The sequence below is a fragment of the Cydia strobilella genome, chromosome 18, assembly GCF_947568885.1.
Source record: "Cydia strobilella chromosome 18, ilCydStro3.1, whole genome shotgun sequence".
Taxonomy (NCBI): Eukaryota; Metazoa; Arthropoda; class Insecta; order Lepidoptera; family Tortricidae; genus Cydia; species Cydia strobilella.
The window spans coordinates 9,509,464-9,524,403 of NC_086058.1; the positions used below are offsets into that span (position 1 = coordinate 9,509,464).

At 35.6% G+C, this 14,940-nt stretch overlaps 1 protein-coding gene across 4 annotated transcripts in view; it reads left to right on the forward strand.

Moving 5' to 3' along the window:
- Positions 1 to 14,940, forward strand: part of LOC134749212 (protein dead ringer) — a 145,690-nt gene that overhangs the window by 93,786 nt on the left and 36,964 nt on the right. For all 4 annotated transcript variants that reach the window (XM_063684093.1, XM_063684092.1, XM_063684095.1 and 1 more), the window contains exon 4: positions 2,471 to 2,543. In XM_063684093.1, coding sequence (XP_063540163.1) covers positions 2,471 to 2,543 — 73 coding nt within the window. The remainder of the gene's footprint in view (positions 1 to 2,470; positions 2,544 to 14,940) is intronic.

Here is a 14,940-nt window from a genome sequence, read left to right on the forward strand (position 1 = left end):
TTACATGATTGTTTAACGGTTTTCCTCCTCTCCAAACATATGATGTCAGATCTTTCGGATTTGAGCAATGACGTCTTCGCGACATGACCATGATATTCATATTTCATGTCATTATTTTCTCGGAAAACCCAACAAAAGACCTTTGTCTATTGAAAGGATCTGAGTCACAGGAATATTCAAAATCTCATGTCGATTTTAAACAATAGCATTAGTAATAATTCTGATTATTACAGGCACAAAAAAGGCAGCAAATAAAAGAGAAACAGTTAAGCTTAAGTACAGCGACATACAGCGTACCTGCAGCCTGATTTGCGGTCAATTTTTTTATCTTAATCTTTTATTTCAATTCAATTAGGATTAAGTTCAATACACGGCAGATAAAATAACGATTGACATAAATATGTCTTGTTTTTAATACTTTTTAATCACCACCAACTGCGACATTGTAGACTCCAAAAATTGTTTTAGCCGATTTATTCTTATTTGTCTGTCTTAAAGCAAATTTGACCTATTTTATTTATGCCACGGCGACCAAATCTTTGTGAAAAGTTGCGATATCACCGGCGAAGCGAACTTATTTTGTTCTAAGAAATGCATAACTAAATTGGATATAAGTAGCTAACTTTTTACAGGATTTTTACTTTATAAGCTTTCAGTGTGGTACTTCACTTTGTCCCATTTGTGCTGCAATATTGGTGTTGGGTCTCTTAGTACAGAAAAACAAAAAGGATACATTGCGTATTTGGCAAATAAGACGAATTGATGTTATGAAAAACAGTTGATTATTGTTTGCGGTAGTTATTTGAAGCCTTATGTCCTTCTTAAATGTTTCAAAGGGCCTTTATATAATTTAGCCTTTACGTCATTGAAAGTAGTTCGTCAACGATCGTTTAACGTTTATCGTTCAGTAAGTGATGCACGCATTATCTGTACGTGTTGCACTTAAGTGCCGGAAATCGCCGCAATTATACCCAATGACACGCTTCTCGGGGTGCCTACATCTGCGCGCTTATCGTCCCTGTGTTTATACGAGTTTTATAGGCATTGTTTGCAAGAATCTACATTTATTTATACTTGCCTTCTGGTGTTCTGTAAGCTTATTGTCTTTTCTTCTATATTTCCCGTACTGTGTAGACTGTAGAGTATAGAGTCTTTGGCTTTTGTAGGTATGTTTGCCCTCACGCGTTATCAATTGTAGGTAGGTTAAAGCCGGTCTATTAAGAATAGCCAAAACGTATAAAACAGAGAAAAGTGAGCAATGATGCTTTTAGCCCAAGTGTTAGTTGATTAGATGCCTCATTGTCGTCCGAAGACTGATGCTTAAAATGCCTGTCTAAAATGTATAGGTAACGGTGGTTATTAAGTGTTTGGGGCTTTCGTTTCACATTAGAATATTCAATTCGTTATAATCTTCCTGTTGCTGTAAATATGGTTAATTGAAACGCAGTACGCATGACGTTACTAGCGTGAATCGGTATAGTAATGCAATTCCTATGTTTCTATACTTTGTATCCGGACATGCGGGCGCACGTGGTCACTGCGCTCTGTTGCGCATGCACAATAACAACATTTTGAAGAAATAACGAGACTTTCCCACATAGGTAATAAGCTAGTAATTATTATTAGTTATTATAGCTGTGGAAAAGGAATTGTCTATCTAAGGGTAAGGGGAACATGAAACGTCTTAGAAAATCTCTTATGTGCGTGAAAAAACTCGGGGGCAGCGTACAGCGAGAGCGAATTAGACCCGAACATAATTAAGATCAAATTGTGTAAATTATGACAAGCGATAGCAGACCTTAAGTTCATAAATAATACAAAAGGTAATCACGGTCTATATCCCTGACGACCGGTCTGGCCTAGTGGGTAGTGATCCTGCCTGTGAAGCCGATGGTCTGGGTTCGAATCCCGGTAAGGGCATTTATTTGTGTGATGAGCACAAATATTTGTTCCTGAGTCATGAATGTTTTCTATGTATTTAAGTATTTGTATAAGTATTATATATATCGTTGTTGAGTACCCACAACACAAACCTCCTTGGGCTTACCGTGGGACTTAGTCAATTTGTGTAAGAATGTCCCTATAATATTTATTTATTTAAATATTTATCCCGGTCAATATAAGTCTAGTGAAACTAACCGTGAATCATTCAAAACTCTAGACCTTAAGTTCTCAATATTGTAAGATTTTTCTAAATGTTCGCTAAATTCGTACACACGTTAAATGACAACAAAAGTACTGTGCTAAAAGATCAGTTTGCTCAAACATGCCATAATTTGAAAGAACTAGCGGTTGTCCGTTATTTACAAAGGGTGCGCTCACAACTAGCATAATACCGGTGGCGCCAATTTTTTGCGACCATTTGTAACCTTTTCATGAGGTCTTGGACATGATAGCAAACGCTTCTAACTTAGGATTAAAATTGTACTGTTATAGACATATTTTGATGTGATAAATTTTATTGTTACAGTTGTACGAAATTAGTGACGACCCCCAACGGAAGGAATTTTTAGATGACCTCTTCTCCTTCATGCAAAAACGAGGTAAGTTTCCCACAAGCATAACCTGTTGTTCTTAGCCTTGATTAATTCTCTGCAACCATTTATATATCTTGTAATTTATCATTAGTTCAAATGCTTCATTCACGATCATCGACGATTGAAATGATACAGTCAACCAGTTTAACCTGACTCGACTGCTTTTATAAATTATTCCGAATCAGAGTTCTTCTTTTTCTGGCGATCGGACATAAATTTAATATAGGTCTGTATCAGTGGTATTGTAAGTACGTATAGGAAAACGGTTTTATATTGTGGAGATCGGTGGTCAGATGATAAGATCGGGTGATTGATGACCACGGATCAGACTGCCAGAAGAAGATATTAGGAACAAATAAAGAAGTATTATTATTTTATATTCACATAAATCAAGTGGATAAAGCTGCGTGAATGTGTAGGTAGTAAACGGTGTCTTCGTGATAAAAAATGATATTTATTGTTTCATTACATGGTTTTATTTAGTTATAATCTCCTTTAAGTCTCCAGTTTAATCCTCCGATGCAACGTGGTAGTAGCTGTAATCAAATTTATGTCATGAAGTTTGGATTAAACTTTAGCATAATACATAGTAAATTACCGGTCAGTTAAATTGTTATTACCGACACCATTTTAGTATCAACTAATAAAACGTCTGAAAGTTGGTTGAAGATCAAAGAATCTACAAGATTTAGGTAAGTACATATACCTGATTTTGTGACATAAAAATTATTATCTGGCTGGGTGTGACCTAATAGTAGCTTAGTTGTGAACTATAATTTGCTTGCAACCAATAAGTTGTTATGTAGTGTATATTGGTTGACCGTGTTTAAACACATGTTAATATTGATATACTTACATAAAAGCTATAGGATAATTACTACATACCCAACTTAACAAAAGGTAATTTCTTAGCACGGCCTGCACCAAGGCGTATTATTCAATGCCTTTCTTATAATAAAACTAAATAAACCCGACTGAAATCGTTATAATGCACTTAACGACTAAAACATATTGCGTCCATATCGCACGCTCGCTCGTTTATTATTTTCACTTCGTATTAATTAAGGCTACACTGCAACGAGTGTGGGAATTCGCCATGCACTAAGGTGATCATTATACTTTAAATATCATAATAGAAATAATTAAGCGGGAGATCTCTCGATCGCCGCAAGCGTTTAGATCGTGCGCGGGCACATGATTGATAAGTCCTACACCATCTCCCTCGCACACACGACTTTTCCATCTTCCATCACTTTCTAGCATTAATTGATCTCTGTTGTAAATGGCGCCATGATTGTCGCTAGATAGATCATGTTGATTCTGAACCGCCTAGTTGTTAGTCAAATCAATACTCATTGTTACACCACTGTTATTAATATCGTCGTATTTATTACGTATACTGTAAAAAACAACGCAATCAAATATAGCAACCGTTACTAGCATTAACGGTTGCTTTATTGCTATAGAATATAATGCTTGTCGTTTATTAATTTATGATTATTGCGAAATCTAAATTCAATTAGTTGTAAATTCAAATGCTTAATTTCCTTCGGCTATCATGAAGTTACTAAGATATAAAATATCGAATGCGCCATTATTGTTTGCAGTTTCTTATGTCGATGTAATAGGCAGGTATTATGAGCAGAGTTTGTAGATGAAAAAAGAAGCAAATAGCTTCATCAGAAGCCAGGGCGGTGCTGTGCCGCATCCACCCGCTCGTTGTGGCCCGATGCGTAATTGAAACAGAATGGCTGTGAATTGGGGGCGTACGTCACACCGCAACCAAATATAAATAATAAATTGAACTTGTTATATAGTGTCTTCCCATTTGTTTATTACACCTACAGTTTTTAGTCGTGGATACGTAAAATTCGCAAATTCCATCTTGAGTTTATTGTCAATGTTGTCAAGATTTGGATGACTATAGTCTCCTTATCGGGTTACTTCTGTATCTTCCTAAGCGCGTAATCCTAGGTAATCTTATCTATAAGAGCTTGTTCCCACTATGTCGGATGTCGGGACGTCTTTTAATCGGGTGTCGGCCCCTCTGTTCACACTAGTCGGCTGTCGGGACGATTTTTAATCGGGTGTCGGTGCCTCTGTTCACACTAGTCGGCTGTCGGCCACGACCGCAGCTGGTGCCATTTTAACGACAGTTCAAACAGGGGGTGCGGCGCGGGCGGGGTCGGTCCGACATCCGACATCATGTGAACAGCGCCGCCGACACGATTTTTTTCCGGACGGAGGGCTGACAAAACGCACGATAATTTATGTCGGATCCGACACAAAATCGTTGTCGTTCGTGTATGAACAGCTTCATATAAAATGTTCTGCCACTACGACACCCGATTAAAAATCGGACCGACATCCGACATAGTGGGAACGAGCTCTAAGAGGACATAAAGCGTCGTTTGATATAAATAACAATTATTTTGTAGTAAATACTGGTTGCAATCCGCTGTTACAGCAACTCCGCACTAAAAACTTTTAAACAATACTAGCAACCCTTTAAAAAATACACTGTTTAGGTTCCTCAAGAATCCCTCTATTGATAGGTGAAAACCGCATGAAAATCCGTTCAGTAGTTTTCTAATTTATACACAACAAACGTCTGTCTGACATGCAGACGCGGCGTGAAACTTTGTTTTATAAGATGTAGTGATGCTGCACAATATCGCCTATGGATTTTAGTATTGTTAAATTAAATAACAGTTGCCATAGTCGTAAGACATATACAAAAATGCCGCTTACGTTTTCTCACACGCTACAATTTCATACGAAATCTAAACTGCGTGCGCGAACGGTGCTATGGTGTGCAAAATCTGTTAAAAATCGGTATCGGTGTAAAGGCCAGCCGCTACACGTTGAGAGTATCACACTTCGCGATCACGGGCCTGCTTATCTCGTTCAGAATAAATTATTATTCAATTTATCACCTCCGAGCATGCTCAATAAACTTCTGGTTGTTATTACGCGCCAGAGATAACGAAACTAATCGCTACACGACGGATTTCAACGACGGCGTTCGCCGTTTTTTATTCGCGTTGTAAATTCACTGCGACATTGATGTTACAAGTACGAGTATGTGCCTTTACAAGTAACTATAAGGAAACATCAGAATCATTAGAAAGATATGTACTTACCTTCTGAATTACATCTGAGGGCTGACGTATACTAAAATTACGTTTATTTATTATGTAACTATCTCCAGCCTAAAAAGGATATTTGTTAATCGGCGTATTCTACGAAGTAGTTATTGTTCTTACTTAGTTAATCTAAGCTAACTAATTTAAACCAAACTAAAGTCAATCTTTTAATTAGTTAATGCCACATAAATATGCAAGCATGTGTGTGTCTGGTCTGCTACGTTTACGTGTGCGCCCATCACGATGATCTCGTATTATTAATAATGTTTTATCATTTATTACCTGAATGAGTAATGAAAGTTCCCCGCCACGCCTCCTCCGCACTCCGTCTTCGTCTTCATGCGGATTAAAAATAAATTCACTATTTTTTTGGGACGTTTAATGCAAAGACAAATGATGTTAAATGTTAATCAAGTGTTACCTTGGTGGTCACTAATCAATTTGTTTTTTATGTCCTAATTGGAAATGGAAATGTAATATTCTTAATTAGTTTTAAGAGCGCGGCATTTGTTATTTGATATACATGTAAATGTCATACCTACGCAACTCATATTAGTAGGTCTCGAAGCTTAGGTAACACCTAGTGATAAAAATTAAGTCTATTATGTAGCAGATTTCCTTATAATGTTCGTAAAATGTAATCAATACACATCCTTATTCCGCTTTAAATGTAAAACTATAACTTGTAGATATTTCGTTTCATATAACAATATCTATTAAAAGTTAACATATAAATTATAAATAAAATTTTCATCTGGTTCGTTGGTTAACAACCAACACTCAAAATCAATAAAATATGTATTTACTAAAAACAAAGCTCAATACTCGGTATTGTTTCAGTATTAAGGTACGATGTAGTGACAGATTTACTACAAAGTGAGTTTTGTTTGTCAACTGACAATATTAGTTCTGATAATGTAAGGCCTATTACAATATTAGCGTTACACTGTAATGTCCAACCTATTGGCCCAGGATTAGAACTCGTAATAAAATGTAAAAAGTTTGTAATGAAGCGTGTGGTGAATGAGTGGGGGGTGAGGTAGGGGGGGTACTACGATGCTCGTTAGCAGCTGATTGATCGGCTTCGAAACGCTCGTAGCTGCGTACAGGGTGCTTCTATTAAGGATATTAAAGATATATAATTTAAGCTATAAATCGCGCGATCATGAAACTTTGTAATTTGTAAAGGTTTCGTTTAGATGAAGTAACGACTAACCTAGCATAACCTGCATCACTGTTAAATAGTCACTAAATAAATAGACCATCCAACACAATCCAGGTAACTTAATAATCAATATCCAAATAATAATTTTCTAGTTTTCCAAACACATAGGTATTGTGTGTATATACACACAATACCTATATCATTCATTAATAACATGCTATAAAAAAATATCGTCGTCGTAAGAAAAGGCACTGATTGTCGCATTTGTCGCGTCATCAAACACTATTCAATTCAAGCGTTGTCATTTTGTAAAATAATATTCTAATTTTCGTGTTATAATCTTAATTATATTTTTTATTGTTACCCAAAATGATCACGATGTATGTCCACACCTATTGTTTCACTTGTTAATAGCGAGTGTGGTATAACTAATAACATCTCATTCGGATTCATTTCCTGTGATTAATTATCTGTTTAATCGATATAAGATGTTGTGCCAACAGCCTTCTCAAGTTTCTTAGGCGTTAAAGCCTCCATCACAAGCTCAATATTCAACCGTATGGCTAATAACACATGGTTAACTTTTGAGTGATATGTGTTTGATAATAGATTAGGTTAAAGAGTTGATCTATCAAATTTTTTTCATCTCATTGAAGATAGCTTTTGTTAGAGGTTTAATTGGTGTCTAAACTGGCTCGTGGTTAATTCGATTTCTGGCCAAGCTTTGCCCATTTGTTTTTGTCTGTTGTGTGATGCTTCGAGAGTTCATCTAAAGTTGATTGATTAGAAGAGACTTTGATATTTGTGGGCGGGGTGAGGTTATTGCTTTTTGGAAATGGATTATGGTCCGAGTGCTAAATGAATGAAATCGTAAAATATGTAGCTATTTGCATCTGCTTATTGTCCGTAATTAAAATGACTGACAAAAACGAATATTACTTTTAGAAGTAGGAAATAAATTAGAGAAACTAACTCTACGTTTCGTTTCTAAATAAATTACATAATTAATGTCAAAATTATGTATATGAATATGACGTTTTCAATGGCACTCCCTCACTATGTTCTGTTCAATTCGGTGAAAAGTTAAATAAAACGGGCTCTATTTGCTTATTATGTATGATTAGAAAACTGCTGAATTTTTTACCGGTTAGTTCTAATCAAACAGGAATCTGCCGTGTCAAAAACAATGCCGCGAACCTAGAGACGTGGCATAGGCATAGGTAGGGCTTTGGCATTCGTCTCAGTTCAGCCCTTTTATAAAAAACGATTATGTCACAGTCGCTCTAAAATTATACAAAGATTGATGATGTTAGTACATTCCTTGTTCGAATTAGAACAAGGGTGAAGATTGATGGTGTATGGAACTCTGTTTACAATTACTGACAGATATTACGATTGTTGAGCAATCGAGTTTTGCTGACTCAAGGGGATGCTGGTATTGCTGGTGCTAGGTAAACTGTACGGTAAACCATCGAATTTAAACTATCGTGAGACATATTAACTTAACTAACATAGCGGTTTCACTCACGTGTTTTTACGGTAAACGTTGCTCAATGTGGCAGTAACTTCTTATTCGGGCTTCATATTGTTTCGTATGTTTAATGGGGGATTTGTAATATGTATTAACAAAGATGATCTTTCTTTTCGTTCATTTATTCAATGTATACACATTTATGTTACTAATTAATTTAGCGTGAATATAGCAAAGACAATTTTATTTAGTAAGGTCAGTGCGGCCAAATCTGTCATAGGTCCAAATCCGTACACAAGCGTATATTTCATTCTTTTTTCAGCCGTAGGAAAAAAAGCCTATCTACTTTTGATTGCGGAAATCGCTACTACGTCGATGAAATTATCAATTGAGTAAGGCGCAGCGGGGCAATCCTGACTGCGGGAAATTTCAACTGATCGAAATATCTTTCATGTTTTACACCATTAACAACAGTGCTATATAATGTATGTGCAGATAGCGGACTAGCTTGTTCATAATTTCACCATAGATGGCTTAGATAGACCGAATGCTCTCTGATTAACGCGGTTATTTTGTTTTCGACGAAATTCCTTGTGTGCACGTGCAAGTTGGCTCTTTAAATATTCTGTAAAAATAGTGGTTTCTAGTCCTAGCTACATAAATAAGAGGCTTCAATTTAGATCCCTTACGCCATGACTAACCACAGGAGTTCAGGTTTAGCAGTGCAAATTCACTGTAACGAACCTTATTATCAGTTGTTGTAATTGCCCCTCGACGGGGTAATTACAACTATTTTTGCCTTTTTATATAAAAAACGCATTTAAAAGTATACAGACTCAACATTCAAAAAATAAAAACCTAGATGACTTATCTACAGTATGAAGGTAATCAATTGTCAATAAAAGTACTGTAGATAGTAGTTTTCGGTAGTCAAAATTGTACTTTATAACTTACCAGTCGAAATTGTCCCGCTGCACCTTACTATTGTTTGAGAAAAAAAACGCTCGCGTTTGGAATTTTCCCTATGACGGATTTGGCCGCATTGACCTTAGGTATAGTGAAAAATATGAACTGAAAATTTAAATCATAAATATATATGTATATGGAACTTTTATGGACCATGATATACCTATAGGTATATTTATTTCCATTTTTTTAAGTAAATATGTAATCTCGCGGTGTGAGCGATTAAACAAACTTATGGAGCATGATATAGGTATATTAATTTTCATTTTTTAAGTTTGTTTAATCGCTCTACAATTTATTTTGTCTAAGAATGCAGCAAGAATAGATAATTTGTATCGAAAACTATGAATCCCTATAGACGGACATTTATTGGCACCCTTTCTCGGTACATTGTGACGGTCATCTCGCGGCAATAACGGTAGCAGTACAATACCGCACAGTCATTCCTGCGGTGGCGCAAGCGATGGAATACGTGAGGGGAAATAAATAGGTCGGACTACCTAGGGTGGTTCAAGTTTGTATGGGAAAAATTCAAACTCTAGCTAGAAGAAGCGGCACCCCCTTATTTTATTACACTTATTATGTTGATAAAATACACTAAGTTTACCTACCTTGCCTCAAGTATACCTTAGTTTAGTATACCTTATCTCAACTACAAGGTGCAGCTCAACCACTGAAGTTTTTCAACGTTGTATGAAATCCAAAAACATAAAATTATTCATGAAATAAAACTATGAAAACGGATTATATCCCCCGAGTCACCCGTTGACCACGAACGCTGTAAAGAGTTCGAAACGTCGGGATGTATTATAAATTCAATATACGCGATATAATCCGTTTTCATAGTTTTATTTCATGAGTAACTATCGCGGTAACCGAAGACAATATTACATAAAATTATTATTTTTAAATTTTTATTTAATTATGTATCTGTTTTTACATTATTTGAAAATGTGATTTATAAGTTATTAAGTAAAAAAACATTTTTATTTCTATTTTTTATGATTTTTTAGGTAAAATTATAAAATATAACTTGAAAAATTATAGAAATAAAAAAGTTTTCTACTTCAAAACTTATAAATCACACACATTTATTATATATTTCGCAAATTATGTATATTATTTACACATGTGATTAGTAATACGCAATTCAGTAAAGATTCCCGCTTATGACTTGTGCCATGGTAGATGGAAACAGAGTGTTTACCGATGTACGCGCGTATCGTGAATGTATTTGATACAGTTATCCAACATTACAACATAAAAGTGTTACAGTGCTTATAAAACTTCATTTCTATATGCTTCCTTTTTATGCCTTAGGCGTTATTTTCATTGATTACTATATTATCAAACGACGAGTGTAAACATTTCTTACGCGCCTAATTTTCAAGTTCCACTGAAAGTTGTTCCGCCATTGCAAAATTATGACATTCATTTTTAAATGGCTATTATTCGAATAGAAAAGCGTTTATAACCGGCCAGTGCGCAATTCAACGGATTCCACCAAGATTATGATCGATTATATTTTCGTCGCATTTTCACACTGTCAAGAAAAAATATGTCGAGACATTTTGTCGTCGCGCTCGGGATATCGGGATCAAACACTCTGCCAGCTGTTTAATTCTTATATAAATAAAAGTGGAATTAATCAACGTGGACATAGTGATGAGACATATTTCCTCGTTGGACATTACATACATAGCTAGCTTCATAGGTGTATTTTGTATTGATTTATTTTTTGTGAAAAGTAACGTTGATTTACTGTTGTTACATTGCTCAAAGCGTATTAATTTGGTCTTTAATATTAATAGGGATAGTTAAATTTTGTCAAATGATCAATTGATCACTGCGGTGATTTAGTGCTGTGTTTACATTTTTAAGACGTTCTATAAATTGGCCTTTCTCATAAAATATGATCCAGTTGCGTAAAAAACTAGTCCTAACTTCATACAATTTACACGGAATCGCGGTAAAGTCTAGAAATATCGACGGTGGAAATTTCAAATGTCGTAAGGGACAGGGCCGTATGTCCCTTACGACATTTGAAATGTCCACAGTCGATATGTAGCCGAAATATATTTTAAATGCACAAGATCGAGCACATCCCTAGCGGACGCAGTTGATCCATATTCTAGTTTCCTGCAAACTCTTGCGCCGATGGTAATCTCGCGACGAATTTATCAACAATGTATCAAAGTCCCCACTTGAATGGCCGCTTTATTCTAATTTTTATATTAAAATCAACGTTCTAGAGACATTTAGTGCTCTATTAATATATTTTTAATGTAGCTTAAGCGTTTTGTTTTTGCTCTTAATAACTTTTATTATAGCGTCCTCTTTGATCTACCGTTTCTATCTGAATATTTGAATGTTACATTTTATTTAAATTAATGAGATTTGGTTTCTGGTATAAATTTGTCATGTTTCTTAAGGGTGTTAAACTTGAATTTTTATGACGTTAAAACCGGTTTTACGTCCTGGTGGTTTATTGTGGCATTATAATGGTAATGTTTATTGTTCAGCTAATTTGTCCACCATAAAGGACGAGACTTGCGCGATGTGTGCACGTTTCGCATCGTCTTTGCATACGCTTAAGTTCACTAAAAAAATAAAAAGATCTTAAGGGTCATGACCACCGACGGATTAATGTTTAACATCGATATCAAGAGCTTTACGATTGGCAATTTGTTAGCGTCAAATTTTTAAACACGTAGTTAAGACGAAAGCGATTCATTTTTATTTGCTTGAAGCACATTATCGGACAGGGAGCACGTTCTTCGTTTTAGGAATTTTAGCTTAATATATTGCTGATGTCTATCAAATGTCAGTCACTATACATAACATATACATTCTATACCTGATATCTATTTATATCGTTGAACAAACCGCCTATTTAATTCTTGTTGTCTTTTTTTAATGGCTGGCGCGTGTCAACGGCCAAATTCGATCGTCGAATTTACGCCCAAAATATGCATTGTTTCCGATCCCAATGCGTGTTTAATCGATTATTTTAGGCGTCGAATTCGATCGCGTTCCAATGTTTAATCATTGTTTGAAACTCGAATCCATAGTTTCTTTGTTTTGACTCAGTTTCACAACTGCGTATGGCATTTTTAAGCCAATTAATTCACATCGGGTAAGGTAAGTAAGTAACTCTGTTCTATTCCGATTCTGGTACTTTCTATATTCTTAGGATAAAATCGCGTATTAAATTTCGAGAAGGAAAAGCTATAAAATTATTCAGACTAAGGGAGAGTGTGACCGCAGTCATTACTAAAACATGGACCGATTCTTTTCTCAGTTTGTATGCGGCTATTGTTGTCCGTCCGTCCGTCCGCATCATGCCAGGCACTAAATCACGTTCGTCGTAAATTCGATACGAGTTATAATAACTTATACAATGAGAGATCTGTTCTCATATCAATTTGAACATTTCTCATGTGTGACATTGGTTTTTTAATCCAAATGTAGCTGTGTGCGTAAGTGGTTTGGTTTATTGGTTGTAAAATGGATTTGTTCATAAGCTGTTAAAATCAGTAAGTCATCGCGTAGCTGAGCTATCAATATCGGCTCTGTTCAAAATTGACATAAACATCACGTTGACTTAAGAAATATACTTAAATGCATTGAAAATAAGTGCCTACTAATGTGTAGTTTTAAATTAGTGTACCAATTTTCATAACATTAACATCTATGTATGTATCTCTTGTTGTTCAGAGGACGTAGACTCATTGTGGTAAATGGTCTACATATATGTACATAGGTACTTTCAAAATTTACCTAAACCTAAAGCAATGGAGATAACAATCCGAATTAGTAAAATACGATCATTGTAACTAACTATTACCATTGTTCACGACTTGTATTTCCATATTGCCTTTTGCCCAAGAAAATCACATTTGTATTAAAAATATAATTGTTATGTGAACGAGCTTAAACTATAAAAGACTAGAATACTTATTATTAGACGTCGTTTGTTTGTTTAAAGTACATACCCACTTTATTTATTATTTTAGAGACAACATTAATCTTAACATACATGCCAAAATATTCACGTCGCATATTAAGTTTTGGGCCATAACTATTAAATTATTTACTTGTTATTACAAGTTCGCTACGTTTTGTTGTTTAAATAACGTGAATTCAGTAAAGCGCTTAACATACGTGCAACATTTCCCAAGAGAAATAGTAACTATTAAAAGTTGTATCAGAATTACCCCTAGCTTTTGTTTGCATACGCGGGCCCCACACACCACGCGTGTTTATGCGACAAGCACGTACAGCTTACTTTGTCGCACGACATCTGCTGGCTCCGCCACGACACGTGCCCGTATTCTTATTACACAAGCCCTAAAGGTCATAATAACACAGCAACACGCCTAACTTAACAACTTATTGACAGGACGCCTTTATCTAAAAAAAGTGTGAAATTTATCGACGCATTCGTATGATTTTGTAAATAAAAGGTATAGGCTAATTTTTATAATTTTGTATTAATATAATATCGACGACAACTTCATCGGAGGGCTCGTAAAGATGACCAATTTGTTATCTAACAGAAACAAATAACACGGCCACCTACAAGAAACCAACCTGAGCGTCCACATGAAAATAGGCTTTATAAATGAAGACCGAAAATTCTAAACTGATCGAGCAGGAAATCTCGGTCCGACAAAAAACTGATACGTCCTTTGTAATCTTTTTGACGCCACGGAGGCTTACTCGCAAGTTAATTGCTTTCATTTTTTTTCGTTGTGGTCGGGTAAATGTTTTATTATTGTATTTTGTCTACCTGAATTGGTGGAGACATTGCAGTGATACCGAGACGGTGAAAAAATATCGATAAGTTTATCGGAACCATTCGGCATTGAGTCACGGGGGAGCGATGTTGTAATAGCTGTACCTACTTGATAACGCAGGTATGGAACGGATTAGATACCATTGGTGAAGATGTACATTTTAGGTGATTGGTAAATCTGTTTGCGGCTTAATCACTTCAGATAATGATTGGGTATCAGCGCGATTAAAGCTTTCTTAGAATGATACGATTAAAGTAATCTTAGTTTTAGCAGTTCTCACAAAACTCGAAACTTTTTTTGATATTCATATAAAATGAATCTCACATTTCTTATATGCATTACTGCAAATTTCTGTTTTCTAATTCTAAAAGTAAAATATGAATTAACAAAGCCAGGTTCACATCTGCACTAATAATGTGGCTTCCTCCCGATTTTCTCGCTGTACATCCCACGCTGCAGCTTTTTTTGTCTCCATTGTTTCCGAAACAATTTCTAGCAAACATTCTACTATCTATTGACGGACACACCCTTATAAACTTTTTTTAAATCAGTCAAATGCCGCCAGATTTCTCGGAAGGTAAATTTTATGGGCGCATTAAGAAAGTCCAAGATAATGTGCAGTTAGAAATTAATACAGAAATAATACTTTATTGAGGAACATGGGGAACAAAGGGCCGTTCTGGTAATGTCAACGTTTCCGTCGCCGCATAAGGAAACTGGAGTGAAACAAGTGATTTGCAACAAAGTCCCGAATGCAACTAATCCACATAAACGCTGGCTATGCGGCGGATAACCGTCGTAAAATCGGAAATTTGAAACACATGTTGGGATAAAACAACGTTGCTTATGTATGGAT